General features: G+C 40.4%; 1 protein-coding gene across 2 annotated transcripts in view; it reads right to left on the bottom strand.

Annotated features, from left to right (window-relative positions):
• Positions 1-1,135: 1,135 nt before the first annotated feature.
• The window catches only part of PANK1 (pantothenate kinase 1), a 56,085-nt gene continuing 40,180 nt past the window's right edge, over positions 1,136-17,040 (bottom strand). For both annotated transcript variants that reach the window (XM_004583371.3, XM_004583372.3), the window contains exons 3-7: positions 14,940-15,193; positions 9,610-9,786; positions 8,973-9,096; positions 4,203-4,328; positions 1,136-2,310 (exon numbers count right to left, since the gene is read on the bottom strand). In XM_004583371.3, coding sequence (XP_004583428.2) covers positions 2,251-2,310; positions 4,203-4,328; positions 8,973-9,096; positions 9,610-9,786; positions 14,940-15,193 — 741 coding nt within the window. In that variant the 3' untranslated portion in view covers positions 1,136-2,250. The remainder of the gene's footprint in view (positions 2,311-4,202; positions 4,329-8,972; positions 9,097-9,609; positions 9,787-14,939; positions 15,194-17,040) is intronic.

Genomic DNA, 17,040 nt, shown 5'->3' with positions numbered 1-17,040 from the left:
AGCAGCAGAGGATGGCTTAAGTCTTTGGGTCCCTGTACCCACATGGAAGACCCTGAAAAAACTCTAGACTCCTGGCCGCTTTAGCTCAGCTCTATCTGTTGCAGCCATTTGGGGAGTAACCCAGTATGTGGAAGATCTCTCTTTGTGTCTCTCTGTCTGTAATACTGCTTTTCAAATAGAAATAAAGTAAATCTTAGGACAGAATAGAACAAAACAGAACAATAAACCAGTCTGCCTGTATGTGGCCAAATTTTTATGGATATTTGTTTGAATAACTTGTTTCCTAATAACTAAACGAATGTTCTTCAGTGTTCATAACAAGATCAAGTGATTTCAGCTAACTAAAACAATAGAACACACCAACTTTGCCCTGATTTCTTCTGCAGAACCATGGTCTGCTGTTCCCTGATGAGACAGAGTGGTAGAAGAGACCACCAAAAGGCACTGTTCATAGTGAGCATGCAGATTTACAACTGAACTTTTTCAAGAACATCTTAGCTGCTTGTATCTTTATTTTACTTTTTTTTTAAGACAAAAGTTGATGAAATATTTGTGATTACCAAATTTTGAAACTCCTTCAGAATTAGCAAATATAGCAGTGATAGTTTGGCTTTAAGGAAGCAGTTGTATAAGAAAACAAAGTTATATTAAAAAAAAGTTCTTGCATAGGATTATAGCTTCCACTGAAGACATGGCCTTTATACTCTACACACTTAGGGGAAAACCTCAGGTTATGAAATATAGAGTAGCAAAAACACATCATTATTTTAAGATACAAAGTAGATAACAGGAATACAAGGATTAACAAATGAAAATAACATACACTAAAAACATCACAACAGAAATGGGCTTTATTTCAACCAGATAAGTGAGTTCTTCAAGTAACATCAACTTCTTCAAGACTTGAAGACACGCAAAGTAAAGATGGTACTCCAAAGGCAGAGAGAAGAGACATTCTGGAGTAACCGTGCTGCCCTTAACAGTGCCTTTTAACAATACGCCCTACCCAAAAGAGCATTAGAGCTCATGCGTTCCCATATCTATACCAGTCCCACATTTGACAAGTACCCTTGATACTTAATGGGATCTTCCAATTAAAAAATTATCTATATGTATATATAGGTAAAGACATAGATCAGCATCATAAATTATTCTTTAATTTTAGAAACTGGGATTAAAGCACAGTTTTCAGTTTAAAATAGTAAAAAGGAAAAAAAACTTTAAACATTATTATTTAACACATCTTGTTACAAAGCTCCTGGGTACATACATGTACAAAAGAAATAGCTAATATTACCTGACACTTCAATCCATGACTTTCCCTACATTTCCTGATAGGAACAGTTAATCTTAACAGAAGACTTTCCCAGACAAATTCCAAATTTCTTGCACGAAGATTTACTGCCATTTATATGATATGCAAAAAATGAGGACATTCCAACAGAATATTTCAATTTAATATAGCCTAACATGAACGAACCCAAGAGAACACCACAAGGAATGAGACAAAATTGCATATACTTTTTGGCTTTTGCAGGACTTGTTAAATTTATTAGCACTTTTAGAGTCTTCTGGTCATGGACACTTTTGAGAAGTTTAGCTCTTGCATTTCACTTACAACTGACTTGGTCAGCACCTTGATTGAAATGAACATTAAAGAAAGGTTGTGTGTGGGAGGGAGATTATCTGAAGACACAAACAGAGATAAAGACTCCCTTTTTTCAAGACATTCAGACAGAAAAACAAGACCCCAAAAAGGCAAGAACATACAAAAACTAGTGTTCACAGTAAAACATGCCAGATTTGCAGTTTCATTTGAAACCAACAGCAATCATGAAACGTCATGAAAAATATAAGTAAAGGTAAAATCTCCTAGAGGAATTACTAAATGAAGTTAAAATTATCACACTGATCAGTAAACCCCAGAAGAAAAATGAACAGCGCTATTTCAGGTCCTCCTTAAACATTACAGAACTTTCCAGAGATAATGCATAAAATTGGTGTGTTTGGCCACAATGCACAAATTTTTTTTTAAATACAGTGCACAGGAAAAACTCTTAGAGTCCCCATTTTGAATCATAAACTCAAAACCTAAGAGTAAAAGATCAACTGGAAGAATTTCAAGTTATTTACACAGCAGATTCATCTGTCCTGATGGCTTAGCTTCCATCCCACAGCGACGCTTCGCCTTCTGCAGCAGCAGGCTCCAGTTCTACGTCTCACAAGGGCTGGTCCTTCGCCCACGCGTCTCTACTGCTCATCAGTCATTTTGAACAGTTCCAACAGTGCTCCCACAGCTCCAAAATAGCCCTACCAAAACAATGGGAAACAATTGGTTTCATTACCTCTGAACCTTGGCCAAACACCCATTATTTTTAATAATCTTAGGAATGCCACTCCCCTAATGTTGTAGAGAAAAGAGAAATTTCAACCAGAACCCTTAACCATGAAACACGGTGGGGTAACAGCAAGTCTACTTGACAGAAGTCCTACTTAATTATATATATAGTCAACAACATGTGTAAAGGGCTTGAAACAATATCTGGCACATTGGGGCTGCTGAGGTGAGTATGAGTTGCTTAATATTGTAACTATTTCATTTTAATCTTAGCCAAAAAAAAAAATCACTGTTAATTCCCCAGATTAGAAACAAAAAGCAAATCTCTTTGGCTTTAAAGTATACCTCATGGAAGATAATCCTAAATGTCTCTGAGCATTAATATAATGTAATCATCTAATTATATGCCATGTAAACAAATACATAGTGATCATCTCTACAAAAGTTCAGCTAAATTTTTGAAATCTAGTCACAAACCATTGTTCTCGACTTAATTATGCCACAACATAAAATAGATGGAAAATCTTAGAAGCATTCTGCAACCAAATTGCTCTGTATATTCTCAATTTCTTGATCTACTTTGAGGCAACAAACTGGAAATCACAGAAAGGTCATAACATTTGTAGGCTGTGAAATGAAAGTAACTACAGCACACCAATAAACATCCATGTTCAGTAATAGGCCTTGGTCCAACATTAACAGATTGGGGACCAAATGAACATATATACATTTTAAGTTAAAATGAAGTAGTTAAACCAGGGAGATATAGTTAAATGACCTTTAACATTATTTTAATTTCAATCTCCAAAAAACTTACTCTGCTTAAGATCTACTCTTCTGCATTTTCCCCACCATCTGCAGTCACTCTAATCACGACTGACTCTGCTTCTTTGAGTTTAAATGTTTCAGATGCCACATATAGGTTAGAGCATGTGGTATCTGTATTTATCTCACTTATCTTACTTGGCATATTGTTTTTTAATTCCATCCAGGTTGTCACAAATGACAGAAGTCTTTTCTTCATAAACCCAAATGTATTTCATGGGGTACACGTATCAAATTTTTTTAACCCATTCATCTGCTGATGGACACCTGGATTGATTCGATCAACTTTGCCATTGTACATGCTGCTACAAAGAACATGTGAGTGCAGAACTTCTTGGATACCCTGATTTAAATTTTGTGAGTAGTGATGGACCTTTGGTCGTGTGTTTACACATTGGGTTACAACAGTCTGACACTGAACCCCATTTCAAGATGCCTGGATTTGCATCCTAGCTGTGATCCCAATTCCAGCTGCCTGCTAATCTGCACCTGCTGGTAGGAAGCTCAAGTAGATGGGCCTGTCTCCTCACACAGGAAATCTGGCCTGGGTTGCCCGGTTCTAAGCATTAGTCTAGACAAGCAATACACAGCTATATCACTATTTGCGAATCAGCAGCTGAAGCTCTTTCTCTGCTTTTTTTTTTTTTTTTTTTTTTGTCTGCCTATCAAACAAATTTTAAAAAAAGATTTAAAAATTGTTCATTAAAATCTTTGGGGTAAATACTCAGAAGCAGAATTGCTAGATCACACATACAGTAATTTTATTTAGGTTTTTTGAGAAACTTTCAGTTTTCCATGGTGGCTATACCATTTACATTCCTAATGGCTCTTTTCCTTCTGATTAGCCAACGACCAGTCCCAAATCTTGGGTAGAGGTCTTCTCTTCCAAATGGAATGTTTTAAACATTGTATATGTATACAAAATTCAAATGACAACTTTTCTACGTTACTAATTTTAAAACTAAGAGAACTCCTCACGAATTAGACAAACCCAAATAACCTCCACATAGGATATGAGCTCTGTGAAACCTCAACTTACCTCATGTTCTAAAAATAGAGCTTTTAGTTGTCCTTTGGACCAAAAATCCATGGCATACGCAAGCAGCTTCATGGAGACCATATTGATTCTGAGAAAATTGCCAACAAACACAACTCTGTCAATATTCTGGAAAAAAAAAAGGTAACAAACAATTGAACCATTATATTAAAAAAGAGCACTTAGCAAAAACACAGCATCATCACAGAACTTTGCAGAGTGAATTATTTTTTTCTTTAAACTGAACAATTTCAACATTTCCAGATGAAACTGAACAAACCTCATGGTGCATTCCACAGATTTGCTGGGCAGGGCAGAAACTGATAGTGTGCATACTGGCAGGAGTTAAGCCAGAGCGCCTCGGGTTCTGACATGAGATTCACCTCCCAGCACATGCATACACAGAATTATTATTGGAGTTCAAGTTCAGCTAAATTTCTTGTGCATTCCCTCAATTCCCCAAACTCTCAGTTTAAAATACCATTACAACCAGTTGCTAAGTAAAACAGCTGTGGCATGGCTGATTCCTCTAATGGGTTTCCTCAGTATATTCTATCCCAAACACTGGGATTCCAAAGAAACATTACTCAGTATCTGCCCTCAGGATAGATAATCGAATATCCCATGTGGTCAACACATGAGTTAAAACATGCCAACAAAAAATACATCGTAATTTTTGCCATCATGGACACGGATTTGCATTCTGAGCACGGACTTAGGAACATTCCTTTCCTATCCTGTCCATGCAGACATGCTTTAAGTCCCATAAGTGTGTAGCACCAGTGCACTGACAGAATTCCCCACTCCCCCTCTGCCTCTTCGGCTTAAACCTGAGTTCAGCCTGTCTGCCATGCAGAGGCTGCCTGCCACTCACTCACTCACAGAGCTGGGTTGTCATGGTCACTCACACCAGAGGCAAGAGAGTCATGGAAGTTGGCATGATTTTCTGTTCAGTCTATTGGGAGTAATCAGTGTCTGGGAACTTGACTTTTTAACTGGTGAAAGTTTTAACAACACATGTTCATGAAGCCATTAGCCCCTGAAAGCTTTTTATGGGTGGAGGAGTGTTCTTAGTGAGTTTCCTTAAGGAAAAACTACAGCCACAGAGCACCTAGGAGAAGAAGTGGCAAGCAATACTCGAAGAAACTAAGATTAAGGAAGAATTTAAAGATATTTAAGTGTTTTGCCCTTCTCCCAAATGAGAGCTCCACCTTAGGATATGCTCAAGGCCCAGTCCTTTATTATCCTGGTAGAAAGTCAGAAAAAGTGACATTGAAAGCTGATTGGCATTCCATTTTTCAAATAAATTCCAGATGGCTTAAAGATGTAAGTGGTTAAAAAAAGAGATAGATTAGAGAAAAACATGGGAGAATTCTTTTTAAAAGTTATGTGAAAATAGAAGAGATATAACAATCAGAATCCATTGAAAAAAAACTGATACATTTATTTAAAAATGCAAACATTTATTGAGGGGGAAAAACATCACCACAAACAAATCCAAATGGGAAGCAATAAATAGAAAATAATTCAGTATATATCACATAGAATGGATTTGATACCTAACTGATAAAGAGTTCCTACAAATCAATAAGAAAAGCCTAACAATTCAATAGAGAAATAAGTGGATAGTATTAGTAAATTCTTCACAAACACACAATGGGAATACTAATGATGACTATTAACCACATGAAAAATGCTCAGCCTCACTTATAATAAGAAAAATAAAAATTGATTCCCAAATAAGACACTATTTCTTACCTATTATATTGTCTGGTAACCTTCCTAGGGAAATCTCCACTCCCTGTACTCTTATACTGTGTTTTGGGGGAATATAAATTAGATTTAGCTTCATAGCAGAAATTTGATAAGTTATGATCAACATATCTTTTAATCCACAAATTTTTCTTCTAGGAATCTATCCTCTATAGCAATGTGTGTGTGTGTGTGTGTATATATATATATAGAGAGAGAGAGAAAGTATATAGAAAGCATGAGCATGTTTATGCTACATACAAGTATTCTGAAGATTTTTAAACACTTTTCATTTATTTGAGAAAGACACACAGACAGGGATGAACAGACAGTGGAAACTCCTATTTGCTGGTTCATCCTCCAAGTTGCTGCAACGGCCAGGACTGGGGACGGGCCAAAGCAGGAAGCTGGTTAAGCAATCCAGTTCTCTCACGTGGGTAGCAGGTATGCAGCTACTTGAGCCATCACCTGCTGCCTCTCAGGGGATGCATGAGCAAGGTATCAGGAGCAGAGCCAGGACTCGAACCCAGGTACTTCAGTACGGGATGTGGACATCCAATGGGCCAGATAACTGCTCCTGCAGATCTCTCAATAAACAGCAAAAGACTAGAAAGACCTTAAGCATCATTAGGAAATTGATCAACTCAATAATTTCAAATCGATATATTATGGATGCTATCTAGTTGTTAAAGGATGAAGCAATTTTAAACATAGTCTCAAGATACAGTATACAAAAAAGAGACAATAGTTTCAGAGGAGCTTATTGAGGTATGAATGATAGAACAAAATAATACCTGGCACTTCCTGTGTAGTATTAACAGAGAGAGACAGAGACGGAGTAGGAGAGAAAAGCAGAGGAAAGAGGAAGAATGTTGAGATAAAGCATGTGTGAATAGTTCTTGATAAATGTTGAGCCTGAGATGATGGATATGTGGGGGTTCTTCAGATTGTTCTCTCTGTATGCTTACTAATTTTCATAATAGAAATTGTTAAAGCATGATGCAGATTAGTACATACAGGGTATGATATATAACTATATATTTTTTAAAAAGCTGTTATAAAACATGAATGTTCTACAGTTTTCTACTTCTAGAAAGATGTTATTTATCCCATGTTGCATACAGCTTAGGGTGGAAACAGACAACGTGTAGCTTAGGTTGTCTCTAATGCAGTGCATGCTGGAGACAGAAGCGGAAATGGTGATGTATTTCCATATATGATCTTCTACCTTTGGAACTATGTATCACATGCTTATAATATCTACTCAAAATAAATAAATAAGAAAATGTGAAAGTGAAGGAAGAATCTCACAGGGTCCTAGTAATCGCAGAAAAAAATATTTAGCAAATATTATGTACCTCTCTGAAATGACTACAATCTAAACTTCTTCACTGAGTGGCTCCAGATAGCAAAGCAAGGAGTGAAGACCTTGGTCACTGCTCTCCCAGGGAAGCATGATGCTGCCAGTGGCTAGTGCATGGAAGGGCCTGGCCTGACTCCATCTTTTGGACGGAGCCTCTGCCCAAAGGCAACAAGTGGATTGCCTTCAACTCTAAAGAAACAGCTAAAAGTTAACTCAAACCTGTGTAGTATATGTCTACGTTGTCACAGAAGCACTTCTGTACGCCAACAATAAATGGCATTGAAATCGAAACCCAAAGTGAAAAATAAATTCAGTTTTCCTCGCCCTGATGGAGTACGCCACTCATGAAAAGACCAACTGGCTCACTCCCATGAGTAGCGTAAGGCAGAATTCAGTTCTGTGGAAAGCAAGGCAAAGGGCTAGTGCCCTTTGGGGCAAAAGGTGTTTCATCTCATTGACCTTTGAGTGTAGCCAAGTACACACAAATTAGTCTTAGGACTTGTTTTGCTACTTGGGAAAACAACCTTTAAAGATTATTAGAACAAACATCATGACTGAAGTGGACTTCAGAAAGGCACACATCCAGAATCCTCTTTTATCTGCATATCAGCCTCCCATTAACACTGCCTCGAAACTGAGGACTTCCGAAAAGTTAGGTCCTTGATCCTCACTCAGGCCAGCAACTCCTCTAATCAATGTCAGGATGGAGGAGGTCTCTTTTGTAATCCCAGAACTCAAATGCAAGGTTGACACCTGCCTATCTTAAAGCCTAATGTCTCCACTATTCACCACTCAGATGTGTGTGTGTGTGTGTGTGTGTGTGTGTGAGAGAGAGAGAGAGAGAGAGAGAGAGAGAGAGAGAAGGAACAGAGAGTGAAACAGAAAATTCCTCAAACTGAATGTTTATCATTTGAGCCTCTGTTCATTAGGAATATTTTTATTAAAAATAGTACTTTGAAAATTCCATTCTAATGCTATTAAGATTCTTTAATACTTTTACTACTTGTCCCTTACCCCAACTTCCTAACACATCTCAGTGAGAAGACAGCTGTTCTACTTTATGTCTTGTATTTCAGAAAAAAAGGGTTCCATTATTTCTATAGCAATTTTGCAGTTTTTCTAAGCATATGAATAAAGCTTTCTCCATCACCAGCTCCAACCCTTCCGGAGCATGGGGCTCTGGCCGGCCCCAGCCGTAGCATGCTCTCTGTGCTTTGATAGCCCTGTACAATGCTGCTTGAACTCCATGCCACAAGGCAACACTGTAAAGAAGCTGAAAGCAGAGAGAATATCAAACATTGCAAAGGCAGCATCTTATCTACAGTGATTTGCAAGGAATGCCCAGCACGTTCCCTCAAATTTCACTGGGCACATAGCAATAATGATGGTTAGAAAAGCTGTGGCAGGGGTTGGGATTTGCGCATGCTTTCACAGTAAAATATTTTTGATTTGTCATTCAGCATTTACTTAAAAATAAAACACAAACTTTTCGTCCTTTCCCAACACACACACAGCATTCCCATTGCAAAAGGTGCGACTGCATTAAAGAGCAGGTTTCCCAAGGACATGTGGTTTTGAAGCAGTCAATAGCTGCCACCATGCCAAGATGATGTGGATGAATGACATGTGGCTTTCCCTGGGTTAAGTAAAGGCCTTACCTCATTCAATGCACACATCCGAGCAATGGAGCCAATGTTGTTGGTGATGGTGACCAATGTGGCCCGGGCGAGGTCTTCTTTGCTGATGGAATCACGCTTTTCTTTACTCATCATGTTGCCAAAGCTATGTTGGAAATATTAGCGAGAGTGTTCAAAATCATCCTCAGGCAGAGCCCAGGCTTCCACCAAGGTGCAGTAGAAAGCTCTATGAAAAACTATGTTCGTACACAAAAGACCTGATTTTGCTGCCATGGTTTATGAGCAGACAGGATTACGATATGGATGGCTGAATGCCCTTTTCTTAAAAGGGACAAAATAGCAATGGTTATTAATGGGGGAGGGCATGGGGAAATTTTTTTAATGCCTCCAGATATCTGGACAACAAAAGGATGGGGAAAACAGCTACAGTTTTCCAGAACCTTCTTTCAAAGTTGCCTTATTTTAAGCACACACATCAAGAGTTAAAAATCTCAGTGCTTCATAGAGGGCAGGAGATCAAGTCTGAGCTCCCATACAATGGATGATTGCACCAGGCTGGTGGGATGACAGTTTAAAAAGAAACTAGCTGCTTGGCCAGGGTGGAGAGACTGCCTTGTGTGAAACCACTACTGACTGTTCCTGGCTATTTAGTTTCTACCTGGATGCTACAGCAGATCCTTGCAGGCCAAATCGTTCATAGTCTCCTCCGTAAATGTCCTTCACCAGCTTATCAACATTGGTGCTGTCGCCTTTAGCTGCCATTTCCAGGGCTTCTTCAAAGGTCTCACAACCAGTCAGCAAGCAACATAGGCCTAGGAATGTTCCACCTCCAAGACTGAAGGAACAATAAGGTTTATTTTTAAATTTGACTGTAAGATATGCCCACCCAGGTCCCCAATGACACCAAGCTTGTTCATATGGGCTAATAAAATCTGCAGAAATACAACGAGGCACCTGAAAACAAGTGCTAGGGTGCAAAAGAACTTCCAAGTAGATTGGCTAAAAAAAGAAATAAAGGCTCAAGACTAAACATGAAGGAAAAACTTGTCCCTAAATTTGAGAACAGAATCAGAGAAAGATTCTCAACTGATTTCTGTTGTGAGACCTTCAGCTAGCCACTAACCTAAGTGCTTCATTCAACCCTCACACCTGCAAAATGGGATCAGGTGATGAGTTTATTTACCGGGCTGATGTGAAAGCACACACATCAGCATATAACCAAAACAACAGGACTGCTAGAAAACAAAAATGTATGCAGCTCAATACAAACGCTAGGAAACTGTATGCACATAGTCCACAACCATGGAGCCAAACCCCTGCTGACAAAGCAGACTTCGAACTCTGCCAGCAGTAGACAGCTCAAGCGCTGCCCTGCAACTGTCCTTGATTCTCCAGCATAGACAATCTCATTGAACCTCCTCCGAGATTTCTAGAGGGAAATCACTGATCTGCTTTGACTCTGAGTGGCTTTTTCCAGAACACTCTAGAAAAGCGTATTAATATTTGTGCTCACCACTCAGCTGAAAAACATAATTAACAAAGAACATAAAATGACTCCAACGTTGAAATACATTTTAAAGTTTTTCAGTTATTTGGGTGGGAGAAGCTCCTCTAAAATAGTCTTTTTAGATTAAATTAGAAACAAATTGTGCTGAGGAAGAGAAGTGGTATGAGAAGGGTGGGAAGGTAAATCCTTGCACCTATGGAACTGTATCATTTAAAAAAAAAACAAAATTATGCTAGCAGAGAAATAAATCTATTTTGTTTTAATATCCAAGGTATCTAATGGAAAGAAAAACAGATTTGGAGTAAAGCTATGAGCAGGGAACTCCCACAGGAAAAAGAGCCCTGGGTCCTGAAGTTATGGCCACGGGGCTCATGTACCATGCAAAAGAATAAATGGAGAACTGCTTATATCAGTAATCTTTGAATCCCTAAAGACCTGCTAGTTCTGGGCATTGGCTTTTAATTCTGAGGGAAAAAAATCAAGTTGGGAATAAAGCTATTTTTGAGCTACATTTGAAAAGAGAAAATTTTGAAGAAATGATATTTGCTATTAATAACTTAATAACAAGCATGTAGTTATTAAAGCTGCACCTAAAGGAAAACTGTACTATTCTTCAAAACTTGTGATTCTTACAAAAATACCTAAATGGCAATGATGATGACTATTCCTGAAAAACTCTATAGGGAGTCAACACCAGTAGCAGTTACCCAGATTTGAGGTGCAGTGCGATGAGGAAACAGAGGTGTAAACACATTACTGCATTAACAACCCTGTCACAGTAGAAATTTGAGATTTCCTTTAAGAAAGTTTACCACATGTCATGCTATATTTTTTTTTCAGCTTATCCTACACAGGATTTAATGCAAATATGGTTTGGTTTGTGTTTTTGTTTCCTTCCTGTGCAGTTTCAAACAAGTTAAGTCTTAGTTTCTAAACACCTTTCATCCTCTTACAGGTTCACTTTTGGTTAGCAGGCATCAGGGCCTTCCACATCCTCCTTTAAATGTAGGCAACTCAGGACATTGGCTGACTTAGAAAGAAGGTAGCTTATCAACTGATGCATTGCAATAAGTGAAAAAGGACAAGAGCCTTGTACAACTGGCCAATGACTGATGACTCCAGAGGAAGAACTGGAACTGAATGGTGAAAGCAAGCATGCATTTGTACAGCTGGGACTCTGCGGAGAGGAGGGAGGAAGGCACGCCCGCACAGAGTCAAGGGTCTCCCAGCACTTTGGCAATAGGCTTAGCCCAGTAGTCATTATTTAATCCACTGTTTTCCATGCTCACAATAACACATCTGTTTGTTTAGACAGACACACAATTAAACACTTGGTATGCCACAGACAAAAACATTTTAAAAACAAAACACTCTTCAATTACTTTCTGTGCTCTTAAAAGATTCCAAGATGCTGTTATACTATAATTTTCACCCAAGTTTCAAAATTCTTTTTTTTTTTTAAATTTGTTTATTGAAAGGCAGATACACAGAGAGGAGGAGAGACAGAGAGGAAGATCTTCCGCCTGATGGTTCACTCCCCAAGTGACTGCAACAGCTGGTGCTGAGCCAATCTGAAGCCAGGAGCTCTTCCGAGTCTCCCACGTAGGTGCAGGGTCCCAAGGCTTTGGGCCATCCTCCACTGCTTTCCCAGGCCACAAGCAGGGAGCTGGATGGGAAGCAGTGCCGCCAGGATTAGAACTGGTGCGCATATGGGATCCCAGGCGTGCAAGGCGAGGACTTTAACCACTACACTATCGCACCAGGCCCTCGAAATTCTTTACATTCTTCTTTCAACAGGCTATCCATTCTAACAGTGCCAACAGAGAAGTACTATTTTCTTCCATGGACTTCTATAAGAGATCTGTGGCTGTGTCACTAAACATATGTTACTACCAATCTGGGATGCATAAAATTACACTAACACTGAAATGAATCACTTAACATCATGTCGGAAAGAAAGTTCTAGCCTTTAATGGAATGGCTTCCCACAAGTAAGAATGCTAAATGGGAAAACGGGGTATAATAAATTATGAAAACCTAGAGTGACAGCTTTCAGTTCGTAAGAGAGCAGCAAAATATAACTCAGGTTGCCTTGATCAGCGATTCCCAAGTGTGCTCCATACGCCGACATCCATCACTGTTCTCAAGCGTTCCAATTAGAGGCTGTCTAACTTAGATCAAAAGAAATCTCCAGCTGAACAACTCTAGTTGGATGAGGATGAAGGGTCCCACAGACTTGATGTTTTATACCCTTGCCCCACCTGTGGCAGCCCTTGACAGGGTTCCAGTGTTAACCTGCAGGATTCTGTAGAACATTTGCAAAACATTTGCAAAAGTTGCACAACTTCTAGGGGAGCTTGGATTTATGGACAGGACTTAGTGATTGTTGCAGAATACCAGTCACTAGTATGAATTTACCATGATATGAACATACAGGGAATTTAAAGACATGAATACATGGCTACTGAAAGCCAAATACTACAGCTAGCTCCTTTGCAGCTATTCCAGATGACCCAGATTGCCAGAGCCTTCTGTGTTTGAAAACACCTGTGAGTAACTCATGACGTGTTTATTAATAAAATGTTAGATTCCTCTAATTGTGAAAAATATATGGCTTTTGGCTACCTTGGACTAGCCTGACCAGTTTAATTATACCTTCTCCCGGGAAAAAGTCTGTGGTTCCTTAAAACTTAGTCCTTTGAGCCTGGCACGGTGACCTAGCAGCTAAAGTTCTAAGCTTGCACGTGCAGGGATCCCATATTGGTGCCTGTTCATACCCCAGCTGCTCCATTTCCCTGCTAGCTCCCTGCTTGTGGCCTGGGAAAGCAGTCAAGGATGGGCCAGAGCCTTGGGACCTTGCACCCATATGGGAGACTAGAAGAGGCTCCTGTCTTCGGACCGGCGCAGCTCCAACCGTTGTGGTCACTTGCGGAGTGAATCAGTGGACAGAAGATCTTCCTCTCTGTCTCTCCTCCTCTCTGCATATCTGACTTTCCAATATAAATGAATAAATCTTAAAAAAAAAAACTGTCCTTCATCAGGGTATTTCCCTCTAAGTAAAACCAGCTTAGCTGAAACGCTCAAGTCTCAAACACTCCTGACAATTTCTTAAGGCCACGGGGTCGGTTTTCTTATTTAAGCAAGTAAGCTTAGTAGTATTGTTAGATTCCTGTGTGAGATAGGGTTTCTGTACTCAGTGAATGCACACTTAGCAGCAATTAATTTACAAAACCAAAGCCTTACCTCTGAGCTAATCTGTCTTCAGTCTGAGAACCCGTATGTGTGTTTCCATGCACATATACAAATGGCAGGTTTTCTCAAATTAGCATCATTGAAATCTGAGGTCAACAATGGGGGTATGGGAGGGTGGTCTTCTGCACTATGGGATTTTATCAGTACTCCTGGACTCTTCCTACTGGATCCCAGGAGTACCTCCCCTCTAGTTATGATAACCCCAAAAAGGCCCTGTCATTTATCTCCCCCTTCTCAGAGGAAACCACCGATTTCTGTAAATGCATCACAAATTACAGAACCACATTGAACAAGCAGTGCCAGCCTCCCAATGGATCAATAATAATACAGAATTTGAGTGCTAGAGGCATTCGTGAGAACGGCTAAGAAACTATCTCGAAAGCGTGCTGGTGCCTGGGGTGCCTTGCGGCAGCTCCGGTGGGAGTGCTGCTTTGAGCCTGCTGCTCTGCTTCTGAACCAGCATGTTGCAAAGTGGCAGATACTGGGCCAAGTACGGGGGGCTTTGTCACTCATGTGGGAAGTCTGGATGGAGTTCCTGCTCCTGGTTGCCACCTAAATCAGCCCTGGCTGTTGTGGGCTTTTGGGGGAGTGACCCAGAGGTTGGAAGACCTCTCTGTTCCTCTACCTCTCAAATAGATCTTTATAAACTAATTTAAAAAAAAACCCTTCATGGAAATGGAGACACTATAAAACAGAGAACCTATTCAGTATCTCTCTTTTATCACATAGAATGGTTTCAACCTAATGCCTCAAAGTGCAATCCACATGACTGTGGCATCTTAGGTTGTCATTCCAAAACGGGTTCTGAGGCTCAGGAAGTTGAAGAAATGCTGAGCACCAAATCTTCCTCTTACGAGTACAGAAAACCTGTTTATTTTTGTTAAAACTAGCGTTTCTCAAAGATTTCTGACTGCAGATCCTTTCATGGTGAATTCCCTGGGACAGGAAGCTTAGATGGTCTTGGACTATGTGTGCACTGAACTCCCAAGTGGGAGTCCCTGTCACCTGAGTGAGGCCTGGGGTGAGTCCCTGAATCTCACCTTTCTCCTGGCCCCACCTAGCCGTTGCAGGCATCTACAGGAATGAACCAGTGGAGGTGAGTGCTCGCTCTCAAATAAATAACTTAAAAATGTATTCAATATAAGCAACATTTTACTAGAAACTCGTCATCATGGGAGTTAAATGGATTTAAGCATAAAAAGGTTTGTCTAAGTGCAAAATATGTTTACCTGGTCCCTGTAACTCTTTTATAGTTGTCCTTGGAGTACACTGCTAGAATGCTGACACCCGAGCCCATGTTAACCAGCAACATAGGGTATGGGTTATCAAGGCAGTACGGCTTTTTTTGACACAATTCAGGGTTTGTGGGATTTTCAAAATAGTAACATTCTGGCTTGCCATTGAAGCCAACGGAGTCGACGTATAGCAGACCCTGAATGAGACAGTCCAGTTCATCCAGTTTGTGCAGCTGCAGGTCAGCAATCTGAAAGAGAAAAACCCTCATGAGATGCTGTGGCCACCTGCGGGAAAACGTCCGAAGTGTCAGCAGGACCTCACACTGAGGCTCACCTCCAAAACATGGAAACACCCTGGAAACGCCAAGCTGAGAAATCTGGCTGGCGGTCAGCCTCTCCACCCTCAGTGGCCCTGCTAAAGGAGTGTGCCTGGCAGCTGGAACTGCATCATCCATCAGTGCATGGAATGGGTTGAACAGTAGTCCCAGAGATGGTCTACGTGATCTCGTGTAACAACAGGTTCTTTGCAGATGCAATTAATTTAGAGCTCTTAAGCTTCCATGATCATCTTAGATTATCTGGCCTGGCTCTAAATGCAATGAGCATCCTTGAGGCATAGAGAAGGCCTGAAAGACATGGAGGTGAATACCATGTGAGGATGCAGAGGCTGGAGTGCAGCCGTGCAAACCAAGGGATGCTGACAGCCAGCAGAAGCTGCACGAGGCAAGGAATACACTCTCCCCAGGAAGTCTCTGAAGGAAGTACAGTCATTCAAGGCTATGATCCTGGACTTCTGGCCCCGGAAGCTCTAAACAGACATATTTTGATTCAAGCCACTGAATTCCCAGTAATTTGGCATAGCAGCTGGAGGAATCCCAGATGGGAGTGGTATGGGGTGTCACTTGTGCAGGACGAGCAGAGAATATTCAGAATGCAGTTGAAGTCCTTCAGCTCCTCAGCAGGGCATGAGATCCTGAGGGCATGGGAGCTGCGGGCAATCTTCTAGGGCCCACAAGCCCTAACTACCTTTTCCCTGGACTGGACCCTGTAGTTAGAATTGTAATTAGAACTGGCTTCTGAGTTAAGCTCTAAAACTCACTGAACGGAAAGAACATCCCAGAGCTCAGTTTCCTCATCTGTAAAACGGGCACAACAGTACCTACAGCATGGCGCTTCTGTGAAGATGACATGGCATGTGGGTTGGTGCCTAGGAATGCTGGCTCTTTTGTTAATAGCCAAGTGGCCCCAGACTGTGCTTCCCTGCTCCTATCAGACAACTCTCATTCTCCTAGGCTTAGAGGGCAAATGGGGAATGAGGAAGTTATGAGCCAGCCTCAGGGGCCAGTGGTCACTGCATATCATCAAAGGTTTGATTCCTGTTTTTAACTGCAATAGCACCGCTGGCTCAAAGGTCTGGGGTGTGACAACATTTTATGAAGAAAAAACAAAACAGAATAAAATAAAAACCTCAACATGAAATCAAATCAAGATGGAAAAAGCTTATAATTATTAAAATTTTGAAAGCTCTCCTTAAAAAACAGTATTTGTTACATGTCAAACCACTGTGTTAGACTATTTAACTGTGGATATAGATATTAGATATAGATAACATACTTAATAAGTTTGTTCTGTGGTCAAAATTCTGTGGAATCTATGCATTTGGCAAATATCTCACAGTGCCTTGATGCTCTGCTCTTTGCAATGCTATGCTGGGCACTGCTTCTAGGACCTGGAAATAAGCAGATGCAAATACTAGACCGAGATATTTCACCCCAAAGACATCATCTTTACAACGAAACTTAACAGATGAAAACTTTAAACTCCATCACTCATCTGCATTTACTGTTAAACAAAATGCACTGAATCTATATTACCAAGCAGGATTAGAATAGTTTACCAGAGGCCTGTGTGATGGTTCAACTGATTCAACCTTCAGCAGCAAGTGTGAGCATCCCATATGGGTGCCAGTTCATGTCCCGGCTGCTCTAATTCCCTTCTAGCTCCCTGCTTATGGTATGGGAAAGCAGTAGAAGATGGCCCAAAGTCTTCGGCCTTCACATGCGAGACCAAGAAGAAGCTCCTGGCTTTGGATCGG

The sequence above is a fragment of the Ochotona princeps genome, chromosome 13 (assembly GCF_030435755.1).
Source record: "Ochotona princeps isolate mOchPri1 chromosome 13, mOchPri1.hap1, whole genome shotgun sequence".
NCBI lineage: Eukaryota > Metazoa > Chordata > Mammalia > Lagomorpha > Ochotonidae > Ochotona > Ochotona princeps.
The sequence above is the reverse complement of the archived record's forward strand: the minus strand, read 5'-3'. Positions and strand labels throughout refer to the sequence as shown.